The sequence below is a fragment of the Plutella xylostella genome, chromosome 17 (genome assembly GCF_932276165.1).
Source record: "Plutella xylostella chromosome 17, ilPluXylo3.1, whole genome shotgun sequence".
Lineage (NCBI taxonomy): Eukaryota > Metazoa > Arthropoda > Insecta > Lepidoptera > Plutellidae > Plutella > Plutella xylostella.
The window spans coordinates 10,234,828-10,253,963 of record NC_063997.1 but is presented as its reverse complement, the minus strand read 5'-3'; the positions used below and the strand labels follow the sequence as shown (position 1 = coordinate 10,253,963).

The window sequence follows — 19,136 nt, the reverse complement described above, 5'->3', positions numbered from 1 at the left end:
TTAAGGTTTAATGATGTTTTTAAAACTTAAAGGACGTTTCTGCAACTGGGTGTAAGACCCATAGATATTCACCTGGCACCGGCACAGCCCCACTCGACAGGAACGGGTAGCTCTTAGCATCCTCTATAATGTACTCGGCCTTCTGCTCGGGCGTGGCGCCGGCCAGGAGCTGGTAGAAGATGTGGAAGGTCCGCTCGTCCTTGGCCTGTCTGATGGCTCGAGACTTCTCCAGCAGGTACGTCTCGATGTTCGCGCCAGCTATGTAGCCGGACGCGTCGAAGTTTATGCGGATGAATTTACCCTGGAATTTTAGGAGGTAAATTTTAGTTGGCAAAGAGCTACAGTTTGGGAATCAGAAACTTCTGCTTTCTGATTCCCAAACTGTAGCTCTTTCGGAAGCGCTGTCGAAAGAATTCGGCGAATGTTCAAAAAAAAGATATGAAATATTTTTGATATACTTACTTAGCCCAATATTATACAAAATTTGATATGTTGTAGTTACGTAAACGATATATGGCTTTTAAATAAACAATAATTATATGGCTGCTACTGATTAACATGTTATATTAAGATTAAAGTAAAAATACTTACAAATCGGGATGAGTTGTCGTTTTTGACGGTTTTTGCGTTACCGAAGGCTTCCAAGATGGGGTTGGCTTGCAGCAGTTGCTGTTCCAATTCACCCTAAAATTTGAAAAAATCAATATTATTATCAAAAAAAAAAAAAAAACACGCACTCACGCCTTGTACTAATGTACTCCCTTGCGGGGTAGGCAGAGGTGCATTGCTGCACCCACTTTTCGCCAGAGTGTTATGTTAGTCCCAATGTAATAGGGGGCGGGCCTATTGCCATTATACGGGCACATCCAAGACCTGAGAACAAATATCTGTGTTTAAACAAATATCTGCCCCAGCCGGGAATCGAACCCGGGACCATCGGTTCAGTAGTCAGGGTCACTAACCACTACGCCATTCGGTCGTCATTATTATCATTGTCATTAAAATAACTCTACTTACAAAGTAAAAAATAATACTATTACCATAAAAATAATATTCATTTTATGGAGGAGGCATGCAAAGTGCCTAGCAACCAAAAGGATGACTTCATGAAAACATAAATTCCAAATTTACATCTTTATAACATGATGAAACTGGGTTTCGCCTGCACTTTGTAATTCTAACAACAATGCGGCCCACACCCCCTGCATTAGTCTAATTAAAATGCATCAATTTGTAAATCAGTGCGGCATTTTATGCCAACTTTGCATGTTCCCTCGCTTTAAAATTGAACGAGTTTGGACGCACCCTGCTATCTGTTTTGTGCAATTATTGTTAGCAAAACGCTAGGCATGTTATTCTATGATTTGCTGGATATACATCAATACACATATAAATTGTCCGTTAGTCAGTGTGGAAGGTCCAAAATAGTTCAAATGATTTTTTAAATGTGGTGACTATAATACATGATTGTGTAGTACGGGTTTACCTCAAATCCACCGGTGTTCTACGGGAGGCGTGGAATGAAATGTTTTTGTTTACAAAATTAATTAAGACGATATGAAAAATATTTTCTAGCGCTAGGATTTCTAGTGACTAGGTAGTGCAATGGGTAATTGGGTATGAGGTATGTATGACAATAAGTACATTTTTAGTTCCAAAAATGCATGGCAAGTTTATAATGAGGACTATGTACATAAATTGGTTGCAATTGACCATCATGAATGTACCATCGGGGAAATCCATAAATATAAGGCTGGGCGATTTCCCGACCGTACTTATTGTTCATGAAGTCATAGGACAAGATGATCTGCGTAGGATTGGAGGGTTACTCTATACTGACGAAACACGTACGAACGAGAGCTGTCGTGAAATTGGCGCAGCACCGCCCCGTAACTTTGTTTTTCATCATATAGAGTGGGTTCTACCTTTTATGGCATAAGATTTTTTTGCCTAATCTCGTATTGCATAGTAACGTTTGGTCAAAGTCTCGTTACGCCGAAAATCGTATGGCATAAATCTCGTTTAGTAAAAAGTTATTTCGCATAACATTGTTTAGCCTAATAATGGTATGGTCAAATCTTGAATAGCCTAATAATGCTATGGCATAGGTTTATACAAAGTAATAATATTCGTTTGGCTTTAACTTTGACGGAGCGTCTCCCTACATAGCGCAAACTGGTGCCTTGTATTGTTTCCGCTGTTTGGAAAACGCTCCGCTCCGCTTCGCTGCGCTCCGCTTTGGTTTTGATGAACATGTGCACCTAACACGCTCATCCTCGCTTTGCTCGTCGTCGCACCTATTTTTAGGTTTCGATCTCATGGGGTTTGTAATAATTATATTGGTCGTTAACTTTCGATTTTTTGATCATACAATATCGTGATTTTCGGGATGTAGGAGAAAAATACCACAATTTGTACATTTACTACATACTTAATATATTATTTATTAAGATAACATTACGAGAAACAAGATTATACATAGGTATAGACGAACATAAATTTGAGCAAACGAAACTTAGGTGTTTAAAGATTGTGCCTAAAGAGTTTTAGACGAAACGAGCCTTATGCCACATAAGTCTTGGCAAAGTGATGGTTCGGCCAAAAAAGTTTAGACCATACGAGTTATGCGAAATGAGTTTTGGTCAATAAAGATTATGCCAGATGAGCGGAACCCTATAGAGTGACCCCCTGGAACCAGATGGCAGAGTTGTATACTTGTATAGCCAAATGTCCGAGCTACGTGTTACTGTGACAAAGTTGTACAAACGAGATATTTCCCTAGTAACTTACTATGATCAGCGCCGGTGTGGGACCCTGTGGCAGCCAGAGTGACGTCATGTCGTAGTGGAGACCAGGTGCAGTGAAGAGGAGAAATAGAAATGAAAAACAAATTATATATTACAAAAGTGTTTCAGCTTTTAAAGGATTTGTAGTAGGTTCAAAGTGGAGGCAGATAAAGTGGGTTCGTGATTGAATAGTGTAAAAATTATAATTTATGTGCAAAAGGAAAAATTATTTGTAATTTGTATTAAAAATTCTGGCTGTACATTATAGAATCTTCCTTCCTTATAATCAATCATATAAATATTAGCTGATGAGGATGATACGTACAAAAATTTTATAATTATATTTGTAATCTTATAACAATTTCTATATTTCAATTAATGACTGAAAAAGCTATGCTAGATGATATTATTATAGAACTTAGCTTACGTTCTATGCGCATTTTGTATTACTAATTACCAACAGCTTAGCTTCAATGGACAACATTTCAAAAAACTAAAGCTGCTATAAATCGAAAACCATTTCGAGATTTAGCTCTCAAGCCCACAAAAAAAATGTTTTTGTATTTTTTGGATGTATCATTTTCGAGAAAATCATAAAATAGTAAAAAAGTGCTGATGACGTCATGCATCAGGTGCGATGCATTTTGATGATCAAAGCCTATAGATTTAAAAACAAAGTAACTGTCACTTTAATTTTTGATTGACGTTGACGTTTTATCGAGTCGTTGTTGTTTATTTGGGTCATTTTCATAAATTCTGTTCTGACACTTTCTGACTATTTTTTTAACTTATCATATAAAATGGTGAGTACTTATTAAGAGATGACCTCTATTTAATATGTCCCAGAGCATGCCACCGCCTACATAGTTGAAAAAATGCTTCTGCTTATTTTTTTACATGATAAGTACCTACTTTGTATCATCAGAAATATCAATGTCATTTGAAAATGACCCATTTGTTGGTTGGCATGTAAACAAAGTTTAAATGTCACTTGTCAGTGTCATTTATGTTTTTTTTCGAGACTAAGGCAATAGACAAAAAAAAATTGAGCCTAATATGTGATGTCACTTCCGGTTTTAAAATAATAACTTTAAAGTTAAAAATAACATGCAAAAATTCATGTATATACAAAATAAAAAAATACGGGTCCTCTAATTTTTTATAACCTTTCCGAATAGCTAATAAAAATATAGGGTAAAGAAAATGAAATGTTGTCCATTACGAACTAAGTGAAAACATATTATAAACAATTATTAAATTATTTAAACAATTTATGGATTTTATATCTGGAATAAATGAATGAAACTTAAATATTTCTTTTAGAATAATAAGCTATTTCTGAACGTCATTCCATTGCATTCCAATAAAGCTATGCAAAATAGGCTATTACGATCTCTTCAAACATGTATTCGTAATTTAGAATACATTTCCCTAACGTATTACTCATTAGTATGATTAATTAGAATATTATGCAGCACAATGGCCCTAGCGGGTTTGATAAAACTCCTCGCAATGTTTAGACTAAACTGCTGAACGTGAATATTGGGTAATGTTTGTTTCATGCCAAATCTTAAGTACCTAATGTATTTGCTGAAGTAATTAATTAATTGTATTTTGTTTAGGTTTTCAGTTTTTCGTACTAAAATATACAAGACATACTTTAGCGAAGTTTCACTTGAAACTTTTTTAAATGTATTATTAATGTGCATAGAATATAGCAGAATTAAAATTGTATTAAAATCTTAGTACCTACCTATTTTCAAGAAAATAAATGAACTATTCTACTAAATTATTTTCTGTCCGTACGACTTTTAAATCTAACAAGTAAAAGCCAAAGTTGAATGATCATCATCACGACCCATCACGTCCCCACTGCTGGGGCACGGGTCTTCTTCCAATGAAGGAAGGGTTTAGGCCTAGTCCACCACGCTGGCCAAGTGCGGGTTGGTGGACTTGAAGTTGAATGATGATCATTGAAAATAATTGTACAAACATTCCAAGGAAATACCGACTTATACAGACCTAAATCGAACACCTAAAGATAACATAATCACACTTATCACTATACATATGTTTACCCTACTACCGACTTCACTGTTTGGGTGAGTCACCCCGAAGGCACTCGCTCAAACGTGACTCACCTAGCGGAACAATAGGGCTGAAAATTACAGGAATGTGAGAATCTTCAAACACCGTGCGAATGTCAACAATATTTGCTTTATGTAAATTTAACGATAGCGCATTAAGAGAGCTAGGAATGCGAAGGATGTCTGAGAAAGGCACGAGTCAATAACGCCAGGTTTAAACTCTAAAGAACTACATATACATACATGCTCACGCCTGTCTCCCAGAGGGGAAGTACCTAACTACCTTCCCTACAATATTTATTATATATTTATTTGAATCGAAAGCTTTTTAACTAACTTTGATATTGATGTAATGATGCATAGGTACATATAATATGTACATACAAGACAATTGAATTACACAAATGAATGAACTAACTCTAGCTCATACATGATTGTGACAATCAAGCCAACACATACACATAATAAATGTAGGTATAAAGAAGGGACTAGCATCAAGAACTAGGTCGCGACTAGTAAGTATAATTGTTTTTTAATTAAATTATGTATATGTAAGCGATAATAAACATAAATTGATGACTATTGTATGGCGACTAGCAGACAGTTGCGACATCGCGTTGTCAGCGCAGTCACTACGCACTATTCTTACCCGCAAGCGGTAATCGAACCAATATCCATGCTTGAAAAAAAAGTTAAGTATGTAAAAATTAAATTATTGTATAAAATATATTTTAAGAAAGCGACAGCTAAAATGCCTTATTTACAAAACTGTTTAACTACTGACTGAATCAGGTTATATAAAAATAATTATGATACATATTCGGTAATATTACAGTTAAAAAACTACTACTACAGTATTTGTACTTCTTTTCCCCAAAACAAATGCAAAATACCCAAAATGTTAAAAATTGCCGCCAAACATCCGACAATATTTAAAAAGAGAACAAGATAAGTAAAAAGCAAAGAGGTTAATTCCAATGAGGTCGTATATCTTTTTGCCATTACCTCACCGCGCTGCCAGTTGCCATAAACGGCGCGCCGCTACCGTGCAGGCATATCATTACCCGGCTAATAATAATGAACACCCATATTAACACTACTGATATGGTCATTTCACAGACTAGAAGTGCGAAGAGTCTAATTAAAAACGCCGCGTCTGGATGAGGGGAAATCTAGACCTATCAAATTAAATCAACTAAGTTTTTTATATGGAACGTTATTTAGCCCTTGTTGTTGTAGGCATAAGAGCTTCAGTAGGAATTGATCTAGCCGGCAATGGAATACTTGTTGCAGCAACAAAGTAAACTTCCCGGCATCTTCTTATAAATTGGAATGATATAGAAAAGTTGTGTTAGAGAAGAGAATGATGATTTATTATTATTAAGGACGATATATAACAAACTATAAGTATATTTTTTTCCTGAAAAAACTTTAAATAATATAATTTTTAAAATTTCGAAAGATCGATTAAGCAAAAATGTATTTCTCCATATTTTCTAACTACCTACATTCGGACTTCTTCTTCTTTCATAATACACATAACAACGTCGTCTGAACCTTAGAATACGGAGTCATCTACCGCTTACCGCAGATCCCTTGGGCTTGGAGGCGGCGACGTACGCGAGGTACTGGATCACCTTCTTGGTGTTCTCCGTCTTGCCGGCGCCGGACTCTCCTGTGCAGAGGATCGACTGGTCCTCGCGGTCTGGAACACCATTACAAGACGTCTTTAAGTAAAATAATAATAAAAATATGTGGGGACATCTCATTTCACACACGGCTTCGGTAATAAACTAGGCAGAGCATGTTATATGGGTGTCGGGCAGCTGATATAATGTAGAAAAATACATAGACAGATATTTATTATATCCACATAAAAGACACAAAAGTAAATAGACCACAAAAGTGCTCATCACACGAATGTTTACCCTAGGCTGGATTCGAACTCTATCTCTATAAGATATCTATTAAACAGTATTTACATTTTTACATGACTATGGTAGTGAAAAGAAGGTGAAAAATTTAAACGAGCATATACCTATACCTACTATATTCATTTGTAGGTATTATCAACTTGCTAATAAAATAATTTAACGATTGCACCACCATCGCCACCCTTTCTACACTACTTCATAATATATGTTGATAGATTCACTATCCTTAAAGAAAACATTATGCATTTGTTGCTACGGCTACGTTTTAGTCACACCAGACATACACGCCGCACCTCTGCCGTCTCCGTGTTGTAAAAAGCCATTAGACTTGAAACGAGAGAATGCGTCAAACCGCAAAGGTTTACAAGGCAACACTATCGCGGCCATTACGAGACAATTAGACAAATGGCCCCGCTATGTCGACGAGATATCGCCTAGGAAATAGGGATGGGACAGAGTTTAGACACAACACAAACCATATTTCAAAAATGTACCTAGTCCCAAAACTGCAGGTTTTAAATAATTTTAGTAGAACATGAAATATTGATTATGCATACACAAGTAAGAAGAGTGTCTGTACCAAGTGAAATAAAGCTTAAATACAATTAAGTAGGTAAAGTTAGTGTTGCTAAATAGAAATACAAACTGACATGACTATATTATTAAAATAAATTATTTAGGATCTTATCAGAGGGGCAATCCTAAAAGGCCAACAACACATTCACCTCTACACAACCCTAAACCCATGGTGCCCGAGTGCTATCTCGAGATATCGCGTCTCGTACTTACACAGAACTAATGACAAGTCACAGGTACCGGCGGAAACGCCCACAGCCGGCTGTTTCCAAACACAACACAATGTACGGAAGATAAACGAGACACGATAAACAACAACCAACCATATTCTCAACTCATTGACCGCAGATTCCATTGATGGAAATATTTAGGTTCGGAACGTTATTATGATCCGAATTTGAAAATCGAAGAGTAACTTTTTCTTCCATTACTCTCTGTAAGGCCAGTGCCTGTAGGTTAATTAATCTAGAGAGGTCAACTAATTAAAGTTATCGATGTAAATAATTTCCACAGAGATACGACGTGGTTCAATATGGCACCAATAAGGATATGCATTAGAATATGGCGCGTTGTAATTATCTTGAATTACCAAATGTGGCGCTGGTTTTATAGGGTGTTTTAAAACGCCACAACTTCATTAAAATAAATGCTGATGAAAGATATGAAAATCTTAATTAATATAGGTACTTGTAAACTTTGTAGAATATTCCATACCCTATTACAGCTAGTACATCGATCACATGTGGCGAGACCTCACGCCTCTTGATGATCGAAGTCACTAACTCTGATGGCCTGTAGCAGGGTAATTTTACCAAATGGCGCTATGGATATCACTATCCATAGACAGTGATATCCATAGCGCCACAGGGCTTCTGTCCCGAGGTCCGAGGGTCGAGGGAGATTATGTAAAAACCCTTCATTATTGGAGGAGGCTCATGTCCAGCATGTCCTGCAGCCATTACGGGCTAGACGTGCTAAGGCCTCCTGCATCTAAGGCAGGGCTAAAGCAGTGTAAAAACGAGACATACTCTAGCTCCTTCTCCCTCTGTCCACATTACCTTGCAGCATAGAGCGGTAGGCAGTATCCGTGATGGCGAACACGTGCGGAGGCACCTCATGTCTCTTGATGCCCTTGTACCGCTCCATGATCTTCTCCGTGTAGATCGGCAGCTTCTTGTAAGGGTTCACCACCACGCAGAAAAGGCCCGAGTATGTCTGCGGGAGAGAGAGGGAGAGGGTTAGAAAGAATGGAGACAGTGTTTGTTCGTGTAGATGATCTGTGTCTGCGGGAACCGGGAGAGAGATATAATGTATTTTTTGACGTAGTAATAATAATTAAACCTTGAAACTAGGAGTTATTTAAAAAACTACTTTTTATATTAGGTCTTTTTGATAGGTTCCGATAAATCATATTATAGCATGATTAAAATTTTATAAGTAACTACAGTATTTTTAATACCGTATTTTAAATAACTCCTGCAAGAACGCTTTTACATTGGCTTTGTAGCTCTCGTTGACCATTAAATAGTATATTGAAATATATTTGCCCCACACAAGAACCATAACAAATTAAGCCCTAAAGAACTCGTCCAATAAATGAAAGCACCATCTTTATCAACCCTAAGTATTGTAGTGCGTATCAAATTCCCATTTAACTGGACTCAATCGAACTCCGACGCAAAGTTTAAAAAACTCTTCAATGTGTGGGCCTTACAGTTTTCAATATAAGGGTCAAAATGTAAAGTAGATTTTAAAAAGAGTACAGTCGATGAGTTGTGTGCTGATACCCACATGTCACCGTCTTGTTTAGTGTAATTTCTAGTTATTGATGCGCCCAAATTCGACTTTATTGATGTGTTGACAAAATGGGGTGGTTGTTAATGACCAATGGCCCATAAAGAATCATGTGAACTTACTTTGTGTATTAACACATTATTCAAAAGATTTCATCCTGAAAACCACCAAACTCGCTACCAATCTCAATCCTTAACCACGCAATTCGATTTTAAATACCACCGATGATAATGTCGATCGATACTAAGTTTAATTGTACCTATCGAATTATAACTTAAGGTAGAGATGTATAGCAAGCAAATATGGCGTTCGTATTGCAAAAGAACAAGCACTTCCGTATCCGCCTCGCGCTGCGCAAGAGTGTGAATCACGCGCAACAATCGTATCACATCCGCTGTTAGGAAGAAATTGCGAAGTTATTCTTATTGCTCTTGCGCAGGAGGGTTACTCTATACTGACGAAAAGCGAACAAACGAGAGCTGATGCGCAATCGGCACGATTAATAACAACGAGATAGAGTCGTGGCACGCGTAGGAACGCTCCGATACTTAGTTTTACGTCAGTATAGAGTGACCCCCCAGGTTCGGTTTGTTGGTTTTGTTTGCGCTGTATCTTTAGTGAAGCTAATAATGTATGTGTCGCAGGCATCTGGTTTAATCTCCTGTTTGATTGAACCGCTAGACCGTTCATTGGATGACGCTATTCAGTTGTATGACTAGGCCGAACGTTGATTGTACAAGCGTCACAAAACGTCCAACTAGTTAGCGGACTTAAAATCAGTCAGGTGGTGAATAAAACAAATATGGCGTCTAACAGCGAACAGCTGACACAAAAAGCACTTGTATTGTTATTTTTTGCAAATAAATTACCTTTAAAGTGCGATATTTATGTTAAAATAGTGTGACAACATGGATTTACCTATTATTACACCGCCGGCGGATAGTTCCAAAGGAAAAAATGTGCTGAAACTGGATAATTATGAACAACAATATCAAGGTACGTTTATTGTTATTGTTTAGTTAATTTGTGAGATGAGAGCTTTGTAACATATATTTTTGTTGACTCTTGTCTGGTCATGTTCATCCTAACCAGACATTACAAAGTTGCTATACTACGAGTATATCCCATTTAACGACTTCGCTGAATAACGTTCAGTCAAGACGTTGGACGTTACAGTCAACCACTTGACGAGTTGTTCTTTAGTCATTCAACTGAGTAGCGTCATCCAATGAACGGGCTAGCGGTTCAATCAAACAGGAGATTAAACCAGATGCCTGCGACATATGCACCTCCACAGTATATCATATATCTCTAGATACTTTTAGGTGTATTTATTCAAAGTTTGTTTCAGCATGTTGCCATTGTTATATCTATAGGCAACAAAATACAGGACAACTGAAAAATAACCCCTGACGACCCTTCTACAGGAAAAAGGATAATGAAGATTATTGTAACACCCTGTACTTAGATAACTGTCACCACAAGTAGGCAGATTATTAGTAAACAATTACGGATCTAGATTTTACGATTGTTTTCTTATTGGATAGATTGTGCGAGGCAATAAAACCATAGTTAACTACTTGTTTTATTGCGGAAAGGTTCAACTAGATATCTCATAATAGGCTTAATTGGATTAACATTCCGGCCTTTCTGTGTCGCTACTTGAATGGTGATCGAAGAAATAGATCCTCTTTAATAACCAAAACTATCTAAAATCCGCATAAGTATGGAAGTGCTTGTTCTTTTGCAAAACGAACGCCATATTTGCTTGCTATATACTTCTGCTTGCCTGGTACCTTAAGTTGTTAGCTGATAGGTATAATGAAGTTATCTTAGTATCGATCGACATTGTCATCAATGATGTTTAAAATCAAAAGTTATCGCGTGATTAACGTGTTTAGAGGGTAGCTGTGGTCATGTAGATTTTACTACCCTGACACAACCCGACAACTAGATGGAAAGTTTTTTTTTATTTCATCTAACGGAACCAAGAAAGGTGACCTGTATCTACACCGAACTTATTTCGTGTAATTACATTGTATCCACAAAACCGTCAAGACAATGCCACAACGGAGACTTCGACAGGCGCAAAGCTCGAATTACAAACTTTCATCGGACTCGGATGGACGCGCCAAGCGTCTCCCAGAAGGTCACTTTATAAGACGCAAAATCAAGTCTCGGAACGCCGCTGTGCGAGCCACGACTCTATCTAGTTATATTAAACGTGCCGATCGCACGACAGCTCTCGTTCGTTCGTTTCTCATCAGTATAGAGTAGCCCTCCAGACACGCCCTGCACGGCCAATGTTACGCAACTCGCGCCCTCCACTGTTTACCCACACGGCGGCGACATCAAAGCAAACGCAAACTGCCAACACAACGATAACGCAATTTATATCCATAAACAGCTGATAGCGGGGGCAGAGCGAATCATAATCAATTAGAACCGTCTGACCCGCCGATATGTAGTAGAGGACGACGTTATGTTTGTAAATATTAATTAGAATATGCAATTTACGGCCGCTGTGATAATGTAGAGTCGGGAATATGCGCCGGAGCACGTACGCAGATCGTCAAGGATCTCAGGCAGTAGATCTGTGAGGTCTTAATAAGCGTGATAGAATATATTTGTGGCAATGTCCTGTCTTGGATAATCCATTATTTGTCTTGGATAGTGTATTCGTGCAATAAAATAATTAAATAATAAAGAGGTAAAAAATAACAAAATAAAGAACTAATATCAGTGTCTTTGCAATAGCAAGGGACCTAGTTTTATAAAATCTGAGCTGAAACTAACAGCAATTATTATAAATAATACAAGACATACACTAGGGCCAGGATTACATAAGAAGGAGTGCAAGGCTCGCACAATTCAAGAAGAGGCTGAAGTAAAGACTCAAGACATAACAAAACGTGACATTCTCCTTTGAGTTACGAGGGAGAGCAAGAAACTCGTTCAGTAAATCACATTATGAAGTAATGTCGTTTTTGTCTCGCAACACTGTTGTAGAATGTTGGTGGGTTGCACTTTTCACTAGGAATTTTCAAGAATTACTTTCTTCTGATGAAAACAATGATAAAATGTAGTCTACTTTTACAACATACGGTTGCATTGTTATTAATAATAATAATATGCTTGTTTTAATGGAAATTAAAGAAACCAAAAGGGACCGAAAACGTCACCCAGGTACTAAATTGATGCATGATTAACACCATCGAAAACTGATTGGCCATTGATCCAGCCTTAATAAAACTGTTCATCTACAGGTCTTCAAATCGACCATACAGCATATTTTATTTCTCTCACAGCCAAGATTCGGAGTATACCACGAGGCGCAAGTGGCCAGCGCCGGTAATCCGGTTGGATCCGTTCTGGGAGGCTCACGTCGTGACGTCACACCGGCCGCTCAGGTTATTCAAGAACACGTTCATACAGCCTTCCGATGTTCCAATATTGTAATGGCGTATCGTCTCGCCGGACTAAACACCCGCTGAGATTTCTTCACTGCATTTTTACTGGAGATATTGCAGGAGTTATATGTATTTAGTATGTATTTCTTTTCGGAAAAAGAGAAGGATAAAATGTTAAGCAATATTTTCATTTCATTGCGTGTCATCGAAGGGGGTTCGAATACCGGGAGTTGCTCCATAATATTTCCTTATAGTTTTTAAAACAGATTTGGCCTCGCATGTTCAGGGTGTGTGTTGTTCGTGTCATCTAACTACGAAAAGCGTTCTGGATGTTCCTACTTTTATAAAAACAGTTTTTAAGAAGTATTATGTATCTACATTTGAATTTGACATACACTTCCAAATAAGTCACAAATTTACATATTCTTCTTTACGAATTATCTTCGAGTTCAATTAATTGGTGCGATTACTAGGTGAGCTAGGTTTGAATAAAAGCGCAATTAAAGATACTTAGAGCCGGTATTTGTCAAACATTTCCATATCAAATAGTTACAATGTTAGTGAGTACCTATGCCACCCACGTTTAACTTGACGATAACCTTTTTGGATCGCCCCATTAGTGAGTTCCTACGAAAACTAGACTCTATGTTTGGTTCAGTTAGATTTTATCAAATTACCGTTTAGGTTTCGTTTCTGAATAGTGACGGACAAGGGGCCATCTCTGAGTGACGTATAATAAACTGTACTTGAACATCAGACTTATGGGAAAGAATATAGAAGGGTCTCCTTTTCAAAGTTTTGGTCTATTATTGAACTGCTTTGGAATATAAAGTTTATTGGTGCTTGGTAACTAGGTAATAAGATTTAATATCTGGAATATTGTGGCCATTACTGCACATTTCCACTATTTCTACTGTATCAATACAGTAATTGAGTTAAAGAGAATTTCGTCGTGATATTCCTAATCCTAATACCGCCATAATAGGTTTTAGATCACGAGTTGTTTACTCAAACGGCGAATGCTAAACCAATTTGAATTCAGATACAAAACTTAATTTGAACTGCATTTGCCCTAAAGCTCTACGTTACGCAATCGAAGTTCTTCAGTGAATAATACTACATTGATGGAACATAACAGCTACACTCAAATCTCAAATAGCATCTATATTAGGTCGTACATATTTTTCCCGTCAGAGGCGACAAATCGCCATCTCAAAAGTCAAGGCGTCATACAAGAAAGGATGATTAATGCGAGTGGACACACTCCGTCCGATGTTGAAATGAGCCATAGCCAGGTGGTGGACCGCTGTACAAAAACTACATTGACACAGTTTCCACGAGTCGCCAACCTTATTTGTCCACTTCGATTCATTATTGAAACGGCTCATTCCGCAATTGGAGGTACTAATAAATAGCAGCGGCTAATAGACCATAAAGTTGACTTAACTCTGTGCTGGCGCCGCAAGGAAAATCTCTTGAAATATTTGTGCTTACACGGAAACTTATGTTGGCATATGGTTGAGTTTGACCTAAAATGGGTAACCAGGTGAAACTTAACGCAGTACTAACCATCATATCTTGGCAAGGCTATACAGACTCTTCTATAAACCATCATAAATCTATACAAAGACACAGATGATCCAACCATTCCCCATAACCTGCGCATACGCACGCACCATGTGATCCAACAGACGTCGTCGTGGAAGTCAGAGCGTGAGTCATCGCAATACACCGCACGTACTTGGTACTTACAACATGGCGGTTTGGCGGCACTACCGAGAAATTTTGGGTTTTTCGCCACTTGAATAATGAATAACGCAACGCTATGATGATGGCTATTAGCGAAGAGGTAAATGATATGAGTAACGAGGTTATTGTCTTCAATTAAAAATATAGGAGGAGAAAACAGATATCCTCTCTCTAGAAAATACCCGGCTGGAGCTTCCAACACCATAAATACACGAATTTATACAATCACAAAACTATGATATACCTACATAATACATTTTTGTCTTGCGATTCATCAAAAATTGCTATTTTCATGTAGGACACGCGTAGCCTTGAAGTGAAGAGCACAAAAAATTCGAAGCTCGTGTCTTTATGAGCTCATTGAAGACAAACATCGTTAGAGTTGAGTAAGTCACTATTATTACTTGTAGCAACCAAATTAGTGGTCAAATCTGTATGAAAAAACTATCCACCTTACAGCTCCATACATTTACATCAGAATTCTGAATATTTCCATTAACGCTAGCGAAGAATTGATGCAGATACTCAGGAATCCAGAATCCCTTATTTCTACTTTGGTTCTCAAATTGCGGACTACCTATGTTCCTATCAATTCTACACCAACAAAAACCATTTTGCCTAGAGGTACACCACTACAGAGTCCTCCATAGCATGCTTTCTAAGAAACCTTCGGATAGCGTGCCGTAATTACGAAGGTATGGTAAAGATCTAAATGGCAGTTTGCTCGTCCGCGCCACGCTGAGTCACCGCGGCGACCTGCGCGCGCGCAACTGTTCAAACGCACCGCAAGGCCGCGCGAGGCCGACGCTTTTAATCACTTACCTATAAAACCATCCATAACTTCTCCTACCGTTACTGAGCTACCTTACTCGACGTTTTATCGCTTTCTTTATCTCCGGATTCCTATACATCATGATGCCACTCCGTCCGTTTTCTTGCTACGGCGTTTTCAGCTAGCAATTGGTATAAAATCATCTAAAAATCACAACTCTACCTCAATTACCTACCTACCTACTTTGAATACTTAGCTTTGTTTTACAGCACCTATGTGTAATTTGTGTCTGGTTAACAAGAATTTTGATATATTTTTTGTGGGGAAAATATCAAGTCAACACATAAACATGTTATCTGTCTGCGGAACTTCAACTATGTTAATGGTTCCATTTGCTCCAACTCCGGATTCAGAACGATATTGATAAAAGAAAAAAAAGTATACCGGTTTAGGATACCTTTCAAACAGCAGAAATTGTGTAGTAGAGGTATCGTGTGCAGCCTTATCTATCGCCCACATGAACACATACGATTTAAGTTTTGTTGGAAAACATTTCATATTACCCAGACCACATGATACATATTCCAGCATATAGTCTATGTATGAGTCATGTGTGACAATGGTGGAGTCGAGCCATCAAATATAGCAACCGCCTTATTTGCCAGAGCTACAAATGTGCAAGAGTCAATATTGGTGAGACTGGGTTCCAGAAAGAAAACACCCAGAATGGTTATAGTGTACACTTTGAACGCCGTATACAGGTCTCATTAGCTATGTATCAAGATTAAACGCGTTTTCAGACAGTTTTAATGGTATGTTGATGTGGTTGGTGACTTTAGCAGTATTTGTGTAATTGGGTATCGCACCGCAGGGTTTCCTAAGCATTCAATATAATTTCATATAAGTTTGATTTCATTTCATTTCATTTCATTTCATTTCATTTCATTTCATTTCATTTCATTTCATTTCATTTCATTTCCCTAAGCCCTCCTACAACTATACATACAACAGGATGGGACAGCTCTACTGTGCTCAGTGTGACAGGGTGTTCAAGACGAAGTTCGGACTTGCCAGCCACATAAGAGCACATAACAGAGTGTAGCAAGAGTCGCTGTTGTCGGATACGACGAAGAGGACATCATCATCATCATATAATTATTACATTGGAAAATTCCCATATGAATCCTGTAATAACTGGTAATGAACTTTTCATATAGGAAATACAATTGCAGACCACGGATGCACCGATAGGCGAGACGAACATCCTGTCCGAGGGTTGAACGAACCAAACAAACTCTCTGTTATATCGGACTTTTTAATTTAATTAAAACTATCAGCTTAATGGACCTAATGATAATGAGTTATGAGTAATGGATCAGTGTGAACATCCGAATATATATGATGATGGCAAAATTAACACTGAATTTGGTAAGTAAATTAAAATTTACATAAACAAAGAGTTTTGCAGAGAAAAGCACAAATCACATTTCAATATGTTGGATGAAGTTGGTTACGATACGATCAGTGATGCTGTCTCTCATTCGATTGTGAGCAACCACTTGATTAAGTGCAAAATGAGCGTCAAAAGCAACACAAACTAATTGATATGAACTTCGTACATGAATTGCTATTTTAGGACATCGCATGTTAATAAATTCTAATTAAAGTTATTACGTAAGTCAAAATGTCTTTATAATACTTACGTATGTTCCTAGAAATAGAAATCAATTGATATTACATACAATATTCTTAGAACCGCGCTAGCACAATGGCTTTTTCAATATGCTCAGAGCCATACTGATAAATGGAGGCAGTTTAAAAACTATTCATAGAATTGGCGTAACAGATGCAAGTACAGTTAGTTGAAAATCAATATACTGTACTGTGTTTTAGTCCCCGAGTATCTATGTATTATAAAATATACCCATGCCTTCAAATAATCTTGGCTATTTTATTTTATTTATTGGTGTTATTTTAATTTGATAAAGATAATAGCAGTATATGTAGATTCGAGCAAACATTTGAGGCCCTGCGGGTGTGCACATTAGTAAATACATAGTTTAATCTCCTACATTTTCTTTATTTTGGTGGAAAGAAGTTTCATTTAAAATAAAAAATTAATTTTTGCGCCAAGGTCTCAAATGTTTATTTGCCGAATGCGTTGGCTGGTGTCGTAATCTCGAATCACGGAGATTAGATCACTGATGTAACCGGCCCTATGGCTTCCCGTACTATTCGACAGTGACGTCATAGGTCTATGGTTTATTTGCGGGTCTTGATGGAAGGCGGATGACCACACCGAGAGAAAGACCTTGGAGCAACCGTTGTCGCCGATGTATAACAATAACAATAGATGTATTAAATAGAATACTTACTTCTTTAGAATGAAAAAGTCATCCTGGCTACTACAAGTAGTTGTACTTGTAGTAGCCAGGATGACTTTTTCATTACAAAAACCCTTACTACGAGGGCTACACCGAAAAGATTGGGAATAGAATACTTAGGAATAAATTAGAGTGAAACCTTTTTGGTGTATCAAATGTAGTGTTTTTTCAAACATAATTCCATTTTCGAATTTTAAAAAAAGTAAAAAATAAAAGAGTATTGACCATTTGAATTTGACAAGTCGGTGTAAAAAATGGAGCTTACGCGGGAACATTTCTGTGCAATAATTTTTCACAACTTTCGTCGAGGTTTATCTCAAGAACAATGTCTCGCCGAGCTTGTTTCTATTTATAAACTTGAAGCACCAAGTAAAACGACTATATATCGTTGGTATTCTGAGTTTCGCCGTGGACGTTCCTCTCTTACCACAGTCCCTTCTACTGGTCGGCCAAAAACAGCGGTAACACAAGATAACATCGATGCTGTACGCCAGTTAATAAAAGAAGATAGACATGTGACATACGAGCAGATTCGGGCTTCTCTCAGCATTGGTATGACAACCATTCAAACCATTTTACATGAAGAACTGGGTGTCAAGAAGTTAGTTTCGCGCTGGGTGCCCCACCGTTTGACCGAGGAACAAAAGTCGGCTCGTGTTAATTGGTGTCGATCTGCTCTGCAACGGTTCAATGGAGGCAGTTCAAATGCTGTCTACATAATATCGTCTCTGGTGATGAATCGTGGATTTATTCATATGAGCCCGAAAGAAAACATCAATCGGCAGTTTGGGTCTTCGAAGGTGAGGTCAAGCCAACAAAAGTTATTCGCTCACGCAGCGTGTCGAAAAAAATGGTCGCTTCGTTTGTATCGAAAACTGGCCATGTGGCTACGATTCCATTACAAGAATAAAGGACAGTTACTGCTGATTGGTACACAACAGTTTGTTTGCCGGAAGTCGTAAGAGAACTTCGTAAAACTAACCCGAATCGTCGTATAATCCTTCACCACGATAATGCAAGCTCTCATACCGCTCGCAAAACAAGAACGTTTTTAAATATGGAAAACGTGGCGTTGATGGACCATCCTCCGTATAGCCCTGATCTGAGCCCCAATGATTATTTTACATTCCCAAGAATTAAAGATATGCTACGTGGTCAACGGTTTAGCGGCCCAGAAGAGGCGGTCGAAGCTTACAAATCAGCTGTTTTGACAGTATCCACTTCAGACTGGAATTACTGTTTCAATGATTGGTTTAATCGAATGAAAAAGTGCATTGAATGTCACGGAGACTACTTTGAAAAACAATAAAAGTAAATAATATTATGATATCTTTGTACTTTTTTCTATTCCCGATCATTTCGGTATCGCCCTCGTAAATTCTACTGCCACGGTGCATGGCCACCGAAATTAAACTAAGTTTAAATTGAGTATTCTCTTGGAGCCACTTCGTGCGGGGGCCGACGCACCTGCCCAGGCAACACCTGTCGCCAATACGGGCAACGGCCGTTTTATATTAAAACGCTTTTTGGTAATTTTATCATCAGTATCTAATGTTAACTGTGGCAAAAATACTTTCCACGGTAGGGGTTTCAAGTCAGTGTCTTTTAATTAGAATGTAGACGTACGCAATAGGTTGTAGTGTA

At 37.9% G+C, this 19,136-nt stretch overlaps 1 protein-coding gene across 3 annotated transcripts in view; it reads right to left on the bottom strand.

The window, feature by feature from the left end:
* The window catches only part of LOC105390409 (myosin heavy chain, non-muscle), a 65,606-nt gene that overhangs the window by 28,031 nt on the left and 18,439 nt on the right, over positions 1–19,136 (bottom strand). For all 3 annotated transcript variants that reach the window (XM_048626998.1, XM_048626996.1, XM_048626997.1), the window contains exons 2-6: positions 8,442–8,598; positions 6,460–6,578; positions 2,791–2,814; positions 592–684; positions 73–301 (exon numbers count right to left, since the gene is read on the bottom strand). In XM_048626998.1, coding sequence (XP_048482955.1) covers positions 73–301; positions 592–684; positions 2,791–2,814; positions 6,460–6,578; positions 8,442–8,598 — 622 coding nt within the window. The remainder of the gene's footprint in view (positions 1–72; positions 302–591; positions 685–2,790; positions 2,815–6,459; positions 6,579–8,441; positions 8,599–19,136) is intronic.